Consider the following 14,669-nt stretch of genomic DNA (forward strand, 5'->3'; position numbering starts at 1 on the left):
TTCCAACACAAATGATAAATGTTTGAAGTGATGGGTATCCTAAATATCCTGAACTGATCACTACACATTGTATGCACTTATCAAAATTATATGTTCCACATAAATATGTACAATTATTATGTAGCAATAAAAATTTTTAAAAGAAATGAAGTCAGTAAAAACATACTGATTTAAATACTACCAACAACCACCTTGACCTAACTGACATACCTAGTTCATTACACTCAATAACTACAGAATATACACATTTTTTTCAAGGGAATAGGGTACCTATACTGAGATACATTATATTTCAAAATACTGAAATCTTACAGAGTATATTCTGTAATCACAATGGGATAGAATTAGGTATCAATAACGACATCTAGAAAAAACTCACATATTTTGAAATAAAACTACACATTTATAAATAAGCTATGTATCCCAAGGAAAAAATCATAAAAAAATAGGTTAGATTAGCCATAAAAATATATACAAAACACTAAAGGCTTACATATCAGACACTGTGAAAGGCACTGGGAATTTAAAAAAAAAGAAAAATCACTGAGATAAAAGTGCCTGCCCTCTACAAGCTTATAGTCTAATGCAGTGCTCTTTAACAATTTTGCTCATATACTCTCTACAGCAATTTTGGGAAACTATTAAATTGAAAACTATAATAAAAATTTTCATAAAAAATTTAAATGATTGCCAAGGATACAATTTCCAGTACACTATATAATAAATATATGTGCTTTAAATATATTTTCATCAAAATCTTGGAGCTACAGATTTGGCTGCTTCAATATATGCAAAGTGTCTGGTATTAAATTGATCACAAGCCAATCAGCCACATCAGATTTACTTTCTGTTCTAGAACATGTCTGATACTTCATTTTTCAATTCAAATAAACATATTCATCCAAATCCTTATGACAAATACCTACCTTCTGAGTTATAATTCTAAGATAGACAGATTTGGTACAGGAATCTTGACATGGGTTGGTTTCTTGAATGACATAAAGTATAACACCTTTCAAAATTTCTTGTTTTGCTGGCAGGGACTTTCTCCTAAAAGTATACCCACTAGAACTGTCTCTTTTGTTGGTGCTAAAACCCTCTGGGACACTGTACGATTTGGGGTGGGTGAGTAGTATGCCTTTCTTTTACAAAGTAAATGAGAGACAAGAGACTGCAGAAGGGTTTTCTGGCATTAGTTTTGGTAAACTTGAGGATCTGGAAGCTAATTTCCTCAAAACTATGTATACCCACATATTCCTGGAAAGCCTTTGTGTAGCCATAAGGTCCTAGTTTGAAGACCACCAGTCCAGTGGTCACAGCTGTAAGGAAAATCCAGATCTTATAAAGCTATGAGTTTAGTACTCTTTCACAATATACTGTCTCATAAAATAGTCAACACCTTTCCTTTCAAAGTCCCAACTGCTGCTGTATGTGCAGACAAAATGGAAGGCAGAAACAATAACAAATTAGTTGTTAAGCTGTTGTATCTCCTAAAATAATACTTCTATAATAAGCTAGGAAAAAAAAAAGAAAAAACCTTATGCTTCCAAATGTAAATATTTCGTATAATTTAAAAATAATACCTCCCAACCAAGACCAGCTACAAAATCTTCATATGCTTGACTTCCTCCTGTATTGGTGAGAATGGAGTGTTTGTCTTCTTGTCCTTCAGCAACATAAAATACTGCAATCTTGTGTGTCTCTCGGCTATAAAACAAAAGATTACACCACTCGTTTAATCACCATTTTATCTACTCATTCATCCAACAATTAAGTTCTATGTACAAAGTATGTAGCAATAAAAAGATTAAAAAGGATTAGATCTTACAGTCTACAGAAGGAGATATAAATGCAATGTAAGTAAAAAATTACTACAAAATTGCCATTGGAATCAAAGACAAGCATGATCATTTTTGACTGCAGAAACAGAAACTTAAAGAAGATAAAATTGAGTTAGATGAAGGTAAGAAAGATTCGACAAATGAAGAGAAAGAGCATCAGGAAGGACACATAGGTGTGAATACATAAAGCATCTCAAGAATTGTCTGTTTTGCAATGTAGCCGAATCCCATGGTTGAAGGGACTACATTTTAGAACTAGGTAGGAGTACAGAGATGAGTGAGAAAGGATCCAATCCTTCAAAGTACTTACAATGTAGAAGAAACACCCACAGTTAAGTGTTGTTTAACAACAGGGATACATTCTGAGAAATGTGTCTTTAGGCAATTCTGTTATTGTATGAACATTATAGATGTACTCACATAAACCTAGATGGTACAGACTACTACACAACCTTGGCTATCAGGTATAGCCTCTTGTTGCTAAGCTACAAATCTGTACAACATGTTACTGTAGGAATACTGTAGGCAATTGTAACATATTGTTAAGTATTTGTGTATATAAATACACATAAACAAAAAGGGTGCAGCAAAAACAAGGTATTCTAATCTTATGAGACTACTGTCGTATATGTGGTCCAACATTGGTGAAAGCATAGTTATGCAGTTTGTTTACAAATATAAAACTGTATGGAGTAACAGCCAAGTTCTTAGACATTTTATTTTTAGTTCTCTCTAAAATTAAAAGTGTTCATAAAAGCACATTTCTTGTTTGAAATTTAGCTTTGCAATTTGGCTTTCCAAACTAAGTCATGCTACATTTACTTTAGGTTGATTTAACAAAGCTTGGGTTAAAAAACTTTAAGACCATTAGTAAAGTTTTCACTACTATATCATGTAGGAATTAAAAAAAGCAAAAAAAAGCAAAAAAAAACCCTGCAACAACAACAACAACAAGTAAATAAGAATTAAAGTTCTTTAAAAAATGGAGTCTGACAACCGAATTTTCCCACACATCTGAAGCAAGTTACCAAATCATGATAGTAGGTTCAATATCAGCAAGAAAGATGTTTCAGCTGCTTTCAATAATGGAATATTTTACTTTAGATGATGAGCACATAGGCAAACTTTCAGTGTATCAGATGTGTCATCAGGATATGCTAGTGTAAGCAGTAAAATATGATGTGGGGATGGGGAGACTTCCAAATCTGCAGAATAAGGATCTACACAGCCTCTCTCCCAAGCAAAACATACCTTATCTGTTGAAAAAATTTAAAACATTATTTAAAGTCCCTGTATACTGTCCTAAAGTCATAGAGCAAACAGGGAAACATTCATTCAAGAAAACTCAGTAAATCTCAGTAACAACACAGAGCTTTTGATATATGAATTACAACTTGTTTCCTTGCCCCACTCCCTCAGCTCAATGTTGCAGAAGTTTTGCCCTGGGCATCCTACTCAGGCCTAGAAGACAGAGGTTCCCTCTCTCTCCAGCTTCCAATCTGGAGCTATGGCTTCCCCATGGAAGAGACAGGTTACTAGAGGCATTTATCATCCTTCTCCAGCCCCATGTTACAGAAGATCTATTTTAGATAGGTGTGGCTGAAAGAACCAGGTCTCCTCTCTTTCCCTCCCTCTCTTAGGGCAGAAGCTCCAGGAGCAAAACGTTGAGGGTCTCAATCTTCTCCATTCTAGCTTGCTCACAGGGTAGAGATTCTGCCAGGAGAGCGAGCTAAGACCAGGGACTGCCAACTCCTTCCAGGTGCTGACTTGTAGAGTGACCCTGTCACTCCAGGAAAAGCTGATCCGTGACCCCAGGTCAGGTGTAGTGAGAGATAGGTTTTGCCCAGGGTGAAAAGTAGGTTATAAGGACAAAGAACTCTGCAGCAGTTCTGCCGGAAAGGGCTGACATTATTTGCAACAGAGCTTGGAGGAAAGCAATTAAGAGAAGCTGGCAGCCCTATGACAAGCAAAACAGCCAGAACTTTAACAGAATCAGGAAATGAGACAGCCAAGAAGGACCCTTTGGGGAATCACAGTCAATTTTGGAGGTCAAAAACCCTGTGCACATGCACTAGGCTTCACCCAATAAGGAACAATTAGAGTAAGATGTAGGATGGACAGACATGAAAGCATTCCCCAAGTCACACAAAGACTTATCAAAACAAGGTAAATCCTCACTGGCACTGAATAACCTGAACTCAGGGTCGACCCCTGGGAAGCTAAGACTTAAAAATAACATCCAGTCATTCCTTGCAGTCTGGAAGACTGTGTGCATACCCAAAGCTGTACCCTCTTTGGAGTAATCAGGAGTGAACCTTCAAGCTATTAGTCTCCTGGTGAATGTGGGACAAAAAAACAAACACACTCTCAACTGTGATAGCAGTCTCCAAGCCACACACATCCCAAAGTAAATGATAAAAATCAAATGGTAAGGGGGAAAAAAAAATCAAACTGGTAAGGACTAAGCACAAATTTTGACCAATAAGTATGTGATAATCCAGGGAAGACCCCTCATTAGCCAGGCTAAAAGAAAAACAATTTTTAAAAAATCTGAGCAGGGAGATCAGAGGCTAATTACTGTGGGGAGACCAAGTTGCTAGAAAATAAACAAATGAACAAGCAAACAACAACCAACAATATATTTTTGGATTCAAAGACACAGATAAAGTTGAAGTCAAAGGAATGGAAACAAGTACCATAAAATAGAAACCAAAAGAGCTACAGTGGCTATACTAAAATAAGACTTTAAAACAAAAAATGTTAGAGATACAGATATTTCAAATGATACAAGGTCAATCTAACAGGAAAAGATGAAAATTACAAACATATATGCACCCAAAAACAGAGCCCCAAAATACATGATGCAAAACAAAGAACTGAAGGCAGAAACAGACACTTCCTCAATAATAGTTGAAGATTTTAATATCCCACTTTCAATAATGGACAGAACAACTAGAAAATATCAACAAGGAAACAGAAGACTTGAACAATAATATGACAACCAGACCTACCTGACATCTACAGAATACTCTATCTTACAGTAGCAAAAACACATTCTTCTCAAGCATATGTGAAACAACTTCCAGGATAGACCATAAAACAAGCCTTGATAAATTTAAACGATTTGAAATCACGCAAGGTATATTTTTTATCCACAATGGAATGAAAGTAGAAATCAATGAAAGAAAATTTGGGTAATTCACAAATGTGTGAAAATGTAACCATATACTCCTAAATTACCAGTGGGTCAAAGAATAAATCTCAAGGGAAATGAGAAAATACTTAGAGATGAATGAAAATAAAAAATGAAAATAAGAAGAGAGAATGAATGAAAATGTGGCCTATAAGTAAAGCAGTGCTCATTGGGAAATTTACAGATCTGAATGCCTCTATTAAAAAAGATTTCATTCACTTCCTTTGAGAATGAAAGAAAAAAAAGTTTTAAAAAAGATTTCATACCAATAACCAAACCCTCCACCTTACAAAACTGGCACAGTGATTCATACCTGTAATCCTAGTACTTGTGGAGGCCAAGGTAGAAAAACTGCTTGAGCCCAGGAGTTCGAGACCACCCTAGGCAATACAGTGAGACCCCATCTCTACAAAAACAAAAAAACCAACTGGGTGTGATGGTGCACACCAGTGGTCCCAGCTACTTGGGGAGGCTAAGATGGGAGGATCACTTGAGCCTGGGAGTTCCAGGCTGCAGTGAGCCATGACTGTGCCATTGCACTTCAGCCTGGGTGACACAGTGAGACCCTGTCTCCAAAAAAAAAAAAAAAAAAAGCAACTAAATTCAAAGCAAGCAGAAGAAAGAAAAGAAAATAATAAAGACTACAGTGGAAATAAATAAAATAGAAGAGAAAAACAATAGAGAAAAAAAAATCAATGAACCCAAAAGTTGGCTCTTTAAGATGATCAACAAAATTAGCCATCCTTAGGTAGACTGAGCAATAAAAAAAGACTCAAAATGACTATCAGGAAAGAAAGAAGGGACATCACTAAATATTTTACAGGAATAAAAAATATTATAAGGAAATGCTATAAGCCTTTGTATGTCAACAAATTAAATTAGATAAAATGAACAAATTCCAAGAAAGACACAATTTCCTTTTTTTTTTTTGAGATGGAGTCTCGCTCTGTCGCCCAGGCTGGAGTGCAGTGGTGCGATCTCTGCTCACTGCAAGCTCCGCTTCCCGGGTTCATGCCATTCTCCTGCCTCAGCCTCCCCAGTAGCTGGGACGACAGGCACCTGCCACCACACAAGGCTAATTTGTTGTATTTTTAGTAGAGATGGGGTTTCACCATGTTAGCCAGGATGCTTATGATCTCCTGACCTCGTGATCCGCCGCCTCGGCCTCCCAAAGTGCTGGGATTACAGATTCGGCATCCGGCCGAAAGACACAATTTCTAAAACCAACCTTAAAAAGAAACAGAATACCCGAATAGACCTATAACAAATGAAGACTTTGAATTAATAATTTGATTAGAAAGGAAGAAGTAAAAATATCTGACTTGCACATGAGGTGATTTTTTATATAGAAAATCCTAAGGAATCTGCTAAAAAGGCTATTAGAGCTAATAAACAAGTTCAGCAAGGCTGCAAGATATAAGATCAAATATACAAAAACTGAAGTTCTATACACTAGCAATAAACAATCCAAAAACAGAAAACAAAATTTTAAAAATCCTTTTATAATAGCACCAAAAAGAGTAATACTTGAGTATAAATTTACTGTGAAGAGCAAAACTTATATTTTGAAAATTACAAAACACTGTTGAAAGAAATTAAAGATCTACATTTAAAAACACTCATGTTCATGGGCCTAAAGACTTAATATTGTTAAGATGATAGCATCCCCAAACTGATCTACAGATTTAATGTAATCCCTATCAAAATCCCAGCTGCCTTTGATAATAGAAATTGGCAAGTTTGGCTGAGTGTGGTCGCTCATGCCTGTAATCCCAACACTTTGTCAGGCTGAGGCAGGAGGACTGCTTGAGGCCAGGAGTTTAAGACCAGCCTGGGGCCAGGCATGGTGGCTCACATCTGTAATCCCAGCACTTAGGGAGGCCAAGGCAGGTGGATCATGAGGTCAAGAGATCGAGAGGGCGAGACCACCCTGGCCAACATGGTAAAACCTCATCTCTACTAAAAATACAAAAATTAGCTGGGTGTGGTTGTGTGCGCCTGTAGTCCCAGCTACTCGGAAGGCTGAGGCAGGAGAATCTCTTGAACCCGGGAGGTGGAGGATGCAGTGAGCCCCGAGATCGTGCCACTGCACTCCAGCCTGGCAACAGAGTGAGACTCCAACTCAAAAAAGAAAAAAAAAAAAAAAGAAAAAGAAAAAAGAAAAACACCCAGCCCAGGCCACACAGTGAGACACCATCTCTACAAAAAAAAAAAAAAAAAAAATTGGCCGGGCATGGTGGCACATGCCTGTAGTCCTAGCTACTGGGGAGAATGAGGTGAGGTGGGAGGATCACTTGAGCCCAGGAATTCCAGGCTGCAGTGAGCTCTGATCATGCCACTGCACTCCAGGCTGGGCAAAAGAGTGAGACTCCATCCCCACTAAAAATAAAAAGAGAAAAAAGGGAAAAAAAAACCCCTCTGAAATTGACAAGCTCATCCTAAAATTCACAGGAAAATGTAATAGCCCCAAAATGGCCAAAACAATCTTGAAAAAGAATAGAATTGGAGAACTCATACTTCTTGATTTCAAAACTTGCTACAAAAGTCATCAAAGCACTCATAGTACTGATGCAAGATGAGACAAAAATCAGTGGAACAGAATCATGTGATCAGAAATAAACTCATATTTATAGTTAATAGCTTTTTGATAATGGTATCAAGACATTTCAATAAATAGTGTTTTCAACAAATGATACCGGGACAACTAGACATCTACATGAAAAAGAATGAAGTTGGGGCCAGGCACAATGGCTCACACCTGTAATCCCAGCACTTTGGGAGGCTGTTAGGAAGATTGCTGGAGCACAGGAGCTCAAGATCAGCCTAGGCAAAAAAATGAGACCTCATCTCTACAAAAATTTAAAAATTGGCCAGGCATGGTGGCATGCGCCTGCAGTCCCAGCTACCTGGGAGGCTGACGCAGGAAGACCACTTGAGCCCAGGAGGTTGAGGCTGCAGTGAGCTGTGACTGCGCCACTGTACTCCAGCCTGGGTGACAGAATGAGACTCTGTTTAAAAAAAAAAAAAAAAAAATGAAGTCAGATTCTTACACCATATAAAAAATTGAATCAAATGACTCATAAATCAAAAATGTAAGGGCTAAAACTATAAAACTCATTAAAAAAAAAAACCCAAAGGATCTTATATTAGGCAAGGTCTTTTTTTTTTTTTTTTGAGACGGAGTCTTGCTCTGTCGCCCAGGCTGGAGTGTAGTGGTGCAATCTTGGCTCACTGCAAGCTCTGCCTCCCAGGTTCACGCCATTCTCCTGCCTCAGCCTCCTAAGTGGCTGGGACGACAGGCACCCACCACCATGCCTAGCTATTTTTTTGTATTTTTAGTAGAGACGGGGTTTCACCATGTTAGCCAGGATGGTCTCGATCTCCTGACCTCGTGATCCACCCGCTTTGGCCTCCTAAAGTGCTGGGATTATAGGCATGAGCCACCACGCCTGGCCTAGGCAAAGTCTTCTTAAATACAACACAAAAAGCACAAGTGACAAAAGAAAAATAGGCAAACTGAACTTTATCAAAATTAAATTTTTTGTACTATGAATGATACCATCATGAAAGTGAAATGACAATTTACAGAATGAGAAAAAAACTGCAAATCATGTATCTGATAAAGAACTTGTATCTAGAACACATACAAAGGACTTTAAAGTCAGTAGTAAAAGCCCAATTCTATTTTATTTTTTATTTTATTCACTTTTTTTTTTTTTTTTGAGATGGAGTCTCCCTCTGTCATCTAGGCTGGAGTGCAGTGGCACAATGTCAGCTCACTGCAGCCTCTGCCTCTTGGGTTCAAGTGATTCTTGTGTCTTAGCCTCCTGCGTAACAGGCATTACAGGTATGCACCACTATACTTGGCTAATTTTTGCATTTTTAGTAGAGTCGGGGTTTCACTATGTTGGCCAGGCTGGTCTTGAACTCCTGACCTCATGTTATCCGCCCGCCTTGGCCTTCCAAAGTGCTGGGATTACAGGTGTGGGCCTCCATGCCCAGTCACATAACCCAATTTTAAAAATAGGCAAAGACGTTTGTATCATTTTCCTAGGGTTTCCTAGGGTTCCTAGGGTTCCTAGGGTTACGCAAACTAGGTTGCTCTCAACAAAAAATATTTATTCTCTCACAGTGCTGCATGCTAAAAGTCAGAAATCAAGGCACAGGGCCATGCTCCTTCTAAAGTTTGTAGGGGAGCATCCTTCCTCGCCTCTTCTAATATTCCAGTTGTTGCTGACAATTCTTCAGCATTACTTGGCTTGTGGCTCTATGACTACAATTTCTGCCTCCATCTTTACAAAGGCATCTTTCCTCTGTATGCAGAAGTGTTTCTTCACATGGCTTTCTTATAAGTACACAAGTAATCAGATTTAGGGCAAAATCTAGTACAGTGTGACCTCATCATAACTGAAAACTCTACTTCCAAATTGAACTCTGAGTTTCAGGGTGGACATGAGATTCTGAGAGAATACTATTCAACCCAGTATACATTTAAATAGACATTTTTTCGAACAACATATATATAGCCAATTATCATAGCAATGAAAAATACTCATGATAAGTCATTAGGGAAATGCAAATCAAAATCATGAGATATTTTAGGCTGATCAAAGCTGTACAGGAAAAAACAATACTAAAAAAGTCTCACAAACTCACAAGATACCATTTCATATCCACTAAGATGAGTATAATAAAAAAGAATGACAATAACAAGTATAGGCTAGGGCATGGAGAGTATGTAACACTCATATATCACTGGTGGGAATGTAAAATGGTACAGCTGATGTGTAAAACAGTTTGCAGTTCCTCCAATGGTGAAACAGAGAGTTATCATATCATCCAGCAATTCTACTCCTAGGTATATATTCAAAACATGTCCACACAAAAAACTGAACATGAATGTTCACAGCAGCATTATTCATATTAGCCCAAAAGTGAAACCAACTGAAACATCCATCAACTGATGAATGGATAAACAGATATTTATCAATATAATGAAATGGTTTCTGGTAATAAAAAGAAATAAAGTAGAAACATGCTGCATCATGAATGAACTTTGAAATCATCATGCTAAGCAAGAAAAGCTGCCACAAAAACCCATATATTATTTGATTCCATTTATATGAAGTGTCCAGAATAGGCAAATTTATAGAGACAGAAAGTAGATATGTGTTATCTAGGGATAGGAGGAAAGAAAGGCTGGTGGGTAATGGATACCAGGTTTCTTTTCAGAGGAAGTAAAATAACCTAAAAATTAGACTGGGGTGATAGTTGTACAACCCTGTGAATATACTAAAAATATGTACATTTTAAATGAATTAATTGTATTGTAAATTATGTCTCAGTCAAACTATTAAAATTTTAATTTGAAAGCATAATCTATTATGTGTAAATTCTAATTGTGAAAGAAAAAAACTTCTCAGTGTTTTTGCTTTTTCAGGAAAAGGGCTATCAATTAGAGCTTATAAACAATAATTTATAAAATTGGAAAGAGCTGGATAGAAATCTTCATCTAATACTATATAAATTTAAAAGTTGAGAGAAGTATATGTGCCATATAGGAAAAAAACAGAAAATGAATCTTTAAAATGCAATAAAAGAGAAGCAGAGTTCAGCTGCCCTTTACGTCAATTAATCTTTCACTATTCCTTCTTATTTTTCTACTTACTAACTATGGCTGCTAAAATGTTTGTTGTATTGTCATTAGATTAATATGCGCCACAATAGTGAATAATGAGGCAAATGTATTAGAAAAAATAATTAAAATTAGTGAACTTGCAACTACAAATGTTCTATAAGAATATGTATAGTACTGGCAAAATATTATTAGCTCACTACTGGAAACTCAAAGTGACATCTGTCAAGTTTTAAGCATTTCTAAATCCCTGTATATACTTTGCAATAAAATAATAATACATATCATTTTGTGATTTGAAATTTAAAACTCTGGTGGTTCAACCACAAGGAATAGGAAACAATTAGTCTAGGCAAAGAAAATAATCTATAAATGGTTTAGTGAGGTAAGTCTGCTAACAAAGTAATCTTTCATTTTCTTCCTCCCTAGTCCTCCCTAGACAAGTAATCAGGTTTGTTTTCGGGTTTCCTGGTTTAAGAAAGTTCAAAAGCTGTCTTACTATCATATAATTAGAATGAATTTTTACTTGAGCTCATTGTATTAAAAAAATATGTAGTTTTCTTTAAAATTATTTTAAAAAAGCAAACAAATAAATGCCACGCATTCATTTAATTTCGTGTATAAAAATAAAAAAATTCATGCTGGCCGGGCGCGGTGGCTCAACCCTGTAATCCCAGCACTTTGGGAGGCCGAGGCGGGTGGATCACGAGGTCAGGAGTTCGAGACCATCCTGGCTAACATGGTGAAACCCCGTCTCTACTAAAAAAATACAAAAAACTAGCCGGGCGTGGTGGCGGGCGCCTGTAGTCCCAGCTACTCGGAGGCTGAGGCAGGAGAATGGCGTAAACCCGGGAGGCGGAGCTTGCAGTGAGCCGAGATCGCGCCACTGCATGCCAGCCTGGGCGGCAGAGCGAGACTCCGTCTCAAAAAAAAAAAAAAAAAAAAAAAAAATTCATGCTGCCTCAAGGCAATGTCTCCCCTTCAAGGTATGTGTGAGAATGGAGGTTTGTATAAGAATTGAGGTATGTATTCATACCACAATTCATCCAAGGTATGTATGAGAACGGAGGCAGTTTAGCAGGAGCCAAGAAATAAAAAAGGTAATTTAAAGAAACTGAATAGCCAAGATGGCTGGTATGGATTGAGCTCTAGACTGAAGGGTCTGGTCGGGCATTATTAGGGAGTCACTAAGGAGTGTTCTTATGAACATCAAATTTTTATGTTAGAAAGATTATGTCAGTGGTCCAGATTGTCTAGATGGGGAAGAGTCAGGAGATGAGATCCCACAGAGTACTTAGACAGTTGTTAAAACTGTTTTGGAAAGAAGGGATAAGGACATGAATCAATCAGTTGGGAGCCGTAAAGGTAAGAAGAGATATAATTGAGAGATAAGAAGAAGAATGGACATCATGATTATGAAAACCTAAAGGCAACGGAAAGGAAATGGTCAAATTTGGGTAACTCTCAAAAGGTACTTCTAAATATAAATATGACAATCAGGAGGAAGATCTCATTTTGAAAAGAAATGTGACCTAGAATGATAGTAGAGAGGCAGGTAAAAGAAAAATGAGGGAGATACCTATGTTTTGAAGGTAAGAAACAGAAAATGAACCAGTGAAGACCTGAAATAATCAGAGAATTAGGAGTTGAACTGAGTAATTTTAGTGTCATAGAAGTTGGGGGAGAGGACTTTAAAATGATCGAGAGAATTTTAAAGACAGAATAGATAACAGTATTAGATATTTAGGGGATTTAATATACAATAGATTTTTAGAGCAGTGAAACTATTCTGTGTGATACTCTAATGGTAGATACATGTCAGTACACATTCATCAAAACCAATACAAAGAATGAAGCCTAACGTAAACTTTGGACTTCACATGCTAATGTAAGATGTAAATAATAGGGGAAACTGTACGGGGGAATGGAGAATATATGGAAACTCTGTACTTTCCTATCAGTTCTTTTGTAAATCTAAACACCACACACACCTATGAAGTTAAATTTAAGTTTAATTAGGTAAATGAATGAGGCTGGTGAGGACTAAAAGAACTTTAGACTTGATGGTCAGGATACTAACCTTCAGAAAGACAGTTTCAATATAGCAGTAGAGGTAGCAGCTATATTGTTCTGAGGTAAGCAAGACAGAAAAAGCAATATGATTCCTGTTCCCAAGGACTTGACCATCTAGTACCAAGATAAACTGTTATGGAGAACAATCAGAATTGAGAACCCACAGACTACTTAGAGAGTTCTTATAATCGTCTTGGAAAGAATAAGAATAGCTAAACAATAATGATAATAATAACTATGCAATATGATAAATGCTATGACAGGGACATGTTACAGGGTTCTGTGAAAGCATATGGAAGGAGATTCAAACACAGTCTGGGAAGGAAGGTGAAGCATAGGAGTAGATTAATGTAAAGCTTTCCATATAAAGTGATGTTTAAGCTGAGACTTCAAGAATGGACAAGAGGGGGACTGGGAGTGGTGGCTCACACCTATAATCCCAGCACTTTGGGAGGCTGAGGTGGGTGGATCACCTAAGGCCAGGAGTTACAGACCAGTCTGGCCAACATGGTGAAACCCCGTCTCTACTAAAAATACAAAAATTAGGTCGGGCACAGTGGCTCATGCCTGTAATCCCAGCACTTTGGGAGGCCAAGGCAGACAGATCACTTGAGGTCAGGAGTTTGAGACCAGCCTGGCCAATATGGTGAAACCCCATCTCTACTAAAAATACAAAAATTAGCCAGGCATGGTGGCGCATGCCTGTAATCCCAGCTATTCGGGAGGCTGAGGCAAGAGAATTACCTGAACCCTGAAGGCAGAGGCTGCAGTGACCTGATATGTCATTGTGCTCCAGCCTCGGTGACAATAGCAAAACTCTGTCCTGTGGCGGGGGGGGGGGGGGGGGGGGGGGGGCAGAGAGGGGTGTGGAATTTACAGCCTAAGATTATTTCATTGTTAAAGAATAAAACAAAGATACATAGAAATCAATTTCAGATATAAGAAAAGGAAATAAACTTTATAAAAAAGAAAAAAACAAAACAGAAAATAATGAGTTAGAAACAGAACATAACAGAGTGTAACAAATTAGGATCTGTTTCTTTGAAAAGACTAAGCAGATTGTCTGCATCAACAAAATTTTAAAAAAACACAAAAAACAAAAATGAAAAAGGAAATCTAATAAAAATTATAACACCATGTATGAATCTCTACTAGTATCTATTTAGAAGTCTCAATGAAATGGATTTTTAGAAAATAGAAAACAAACAAAAAAAGTAAAATTTCCCCAAGAACTAAAAGAAAACCTGAGAAGAGTAATAAGATGAAACAAACTGAAAGAAAAATTAGAAATTTTATGATTTCCTCCAAAATTTTAAGCAACAGGTAATATTCATGTTATGAAGCTGGGTATAACCTCAATTCTAAAAACATAACAGGAATAGGACAAAAAATAACTACATAATCTGCTAATAGTAGACTATACCTGAACTCAAAATGAAATTCTGGTAAATCTACCACAATGGGAAGCCAAAAGATCAGGCAGGGTTTATCTCAAAAATGCAAATATCATTTGATATTAGCAGTCTAGTGATATTAAAATGCAATATACATCAATTAGTTAAAAAACCAAAACTATATGAACATTTGAATAGATGCTGAAAATAATTTTGATATAATTTAACATCGTTTCCATATAAGAACTCCTAGAAAACAGGGTACTTTCTCAGCATAATAAAAATTATCTTTTTAAAACTAATAACTAATATCTTCCTTAATGATGAAATAGAAGAGTTGTTTTCATTAAAATCAGCAAAGACAAGGATGTCCACTGTTACTATACTATTAAACACTATCCTGCAAGTTCTGGTCAGTGCAATAAGACATGATATAAGCAAAAACAAGCATAACTACTAGAAAGGAGATTATCTGTAGATAATGATTACATATTTAGACAAATCCTGAGACAGACAATAAAACGTTTAAAATC

At 36.9% G+C, this 14,669-nt stretch overlaps 1 protein-coding gene across 12 annotated transcripts in view; it reads right to left on the reverse strand.

Annotated features, from left to right (window-relative positions):
- The window catches only part of RALGAPA1 (Ral GTPase activating protein catalytic alpha subunit 1), a 278,210-nt gene that overhangs the window by 70,813 nt on the left and 192,728 nt on the right, over positions 1–14,669 (reverse strand). For all 12 annotated transcript variants that reach the window (XM_025392196.1, XM_025392200.1, XM_025392190.1 and 9 more), the window contains one exon: positions 1,584–1,707. In XM_025392196.1, the coding sequence (XP_025247981.1) occupies positions 1,584–1,707 (124 nt within the window). The remainder of the gene's footprint in view (positions 1–1,583; positions 1,708–14,669) is intronic.

This window comes from Theropithecus gelada, chromosome 7b (assembly GCF_003255815.1).
Source record: "Theropithecus gelada isolate Dixy chromosome 7b, Tgel_1.0, whole genome shotgun sequence".
Classification (NCBI taxonomy): domain Eukaryota; kingdom Metazoa; phylum Chordata; class Mammalia; order Primates; family Cercopithecidae; genus Theropithecus; species Theropithecus gelada.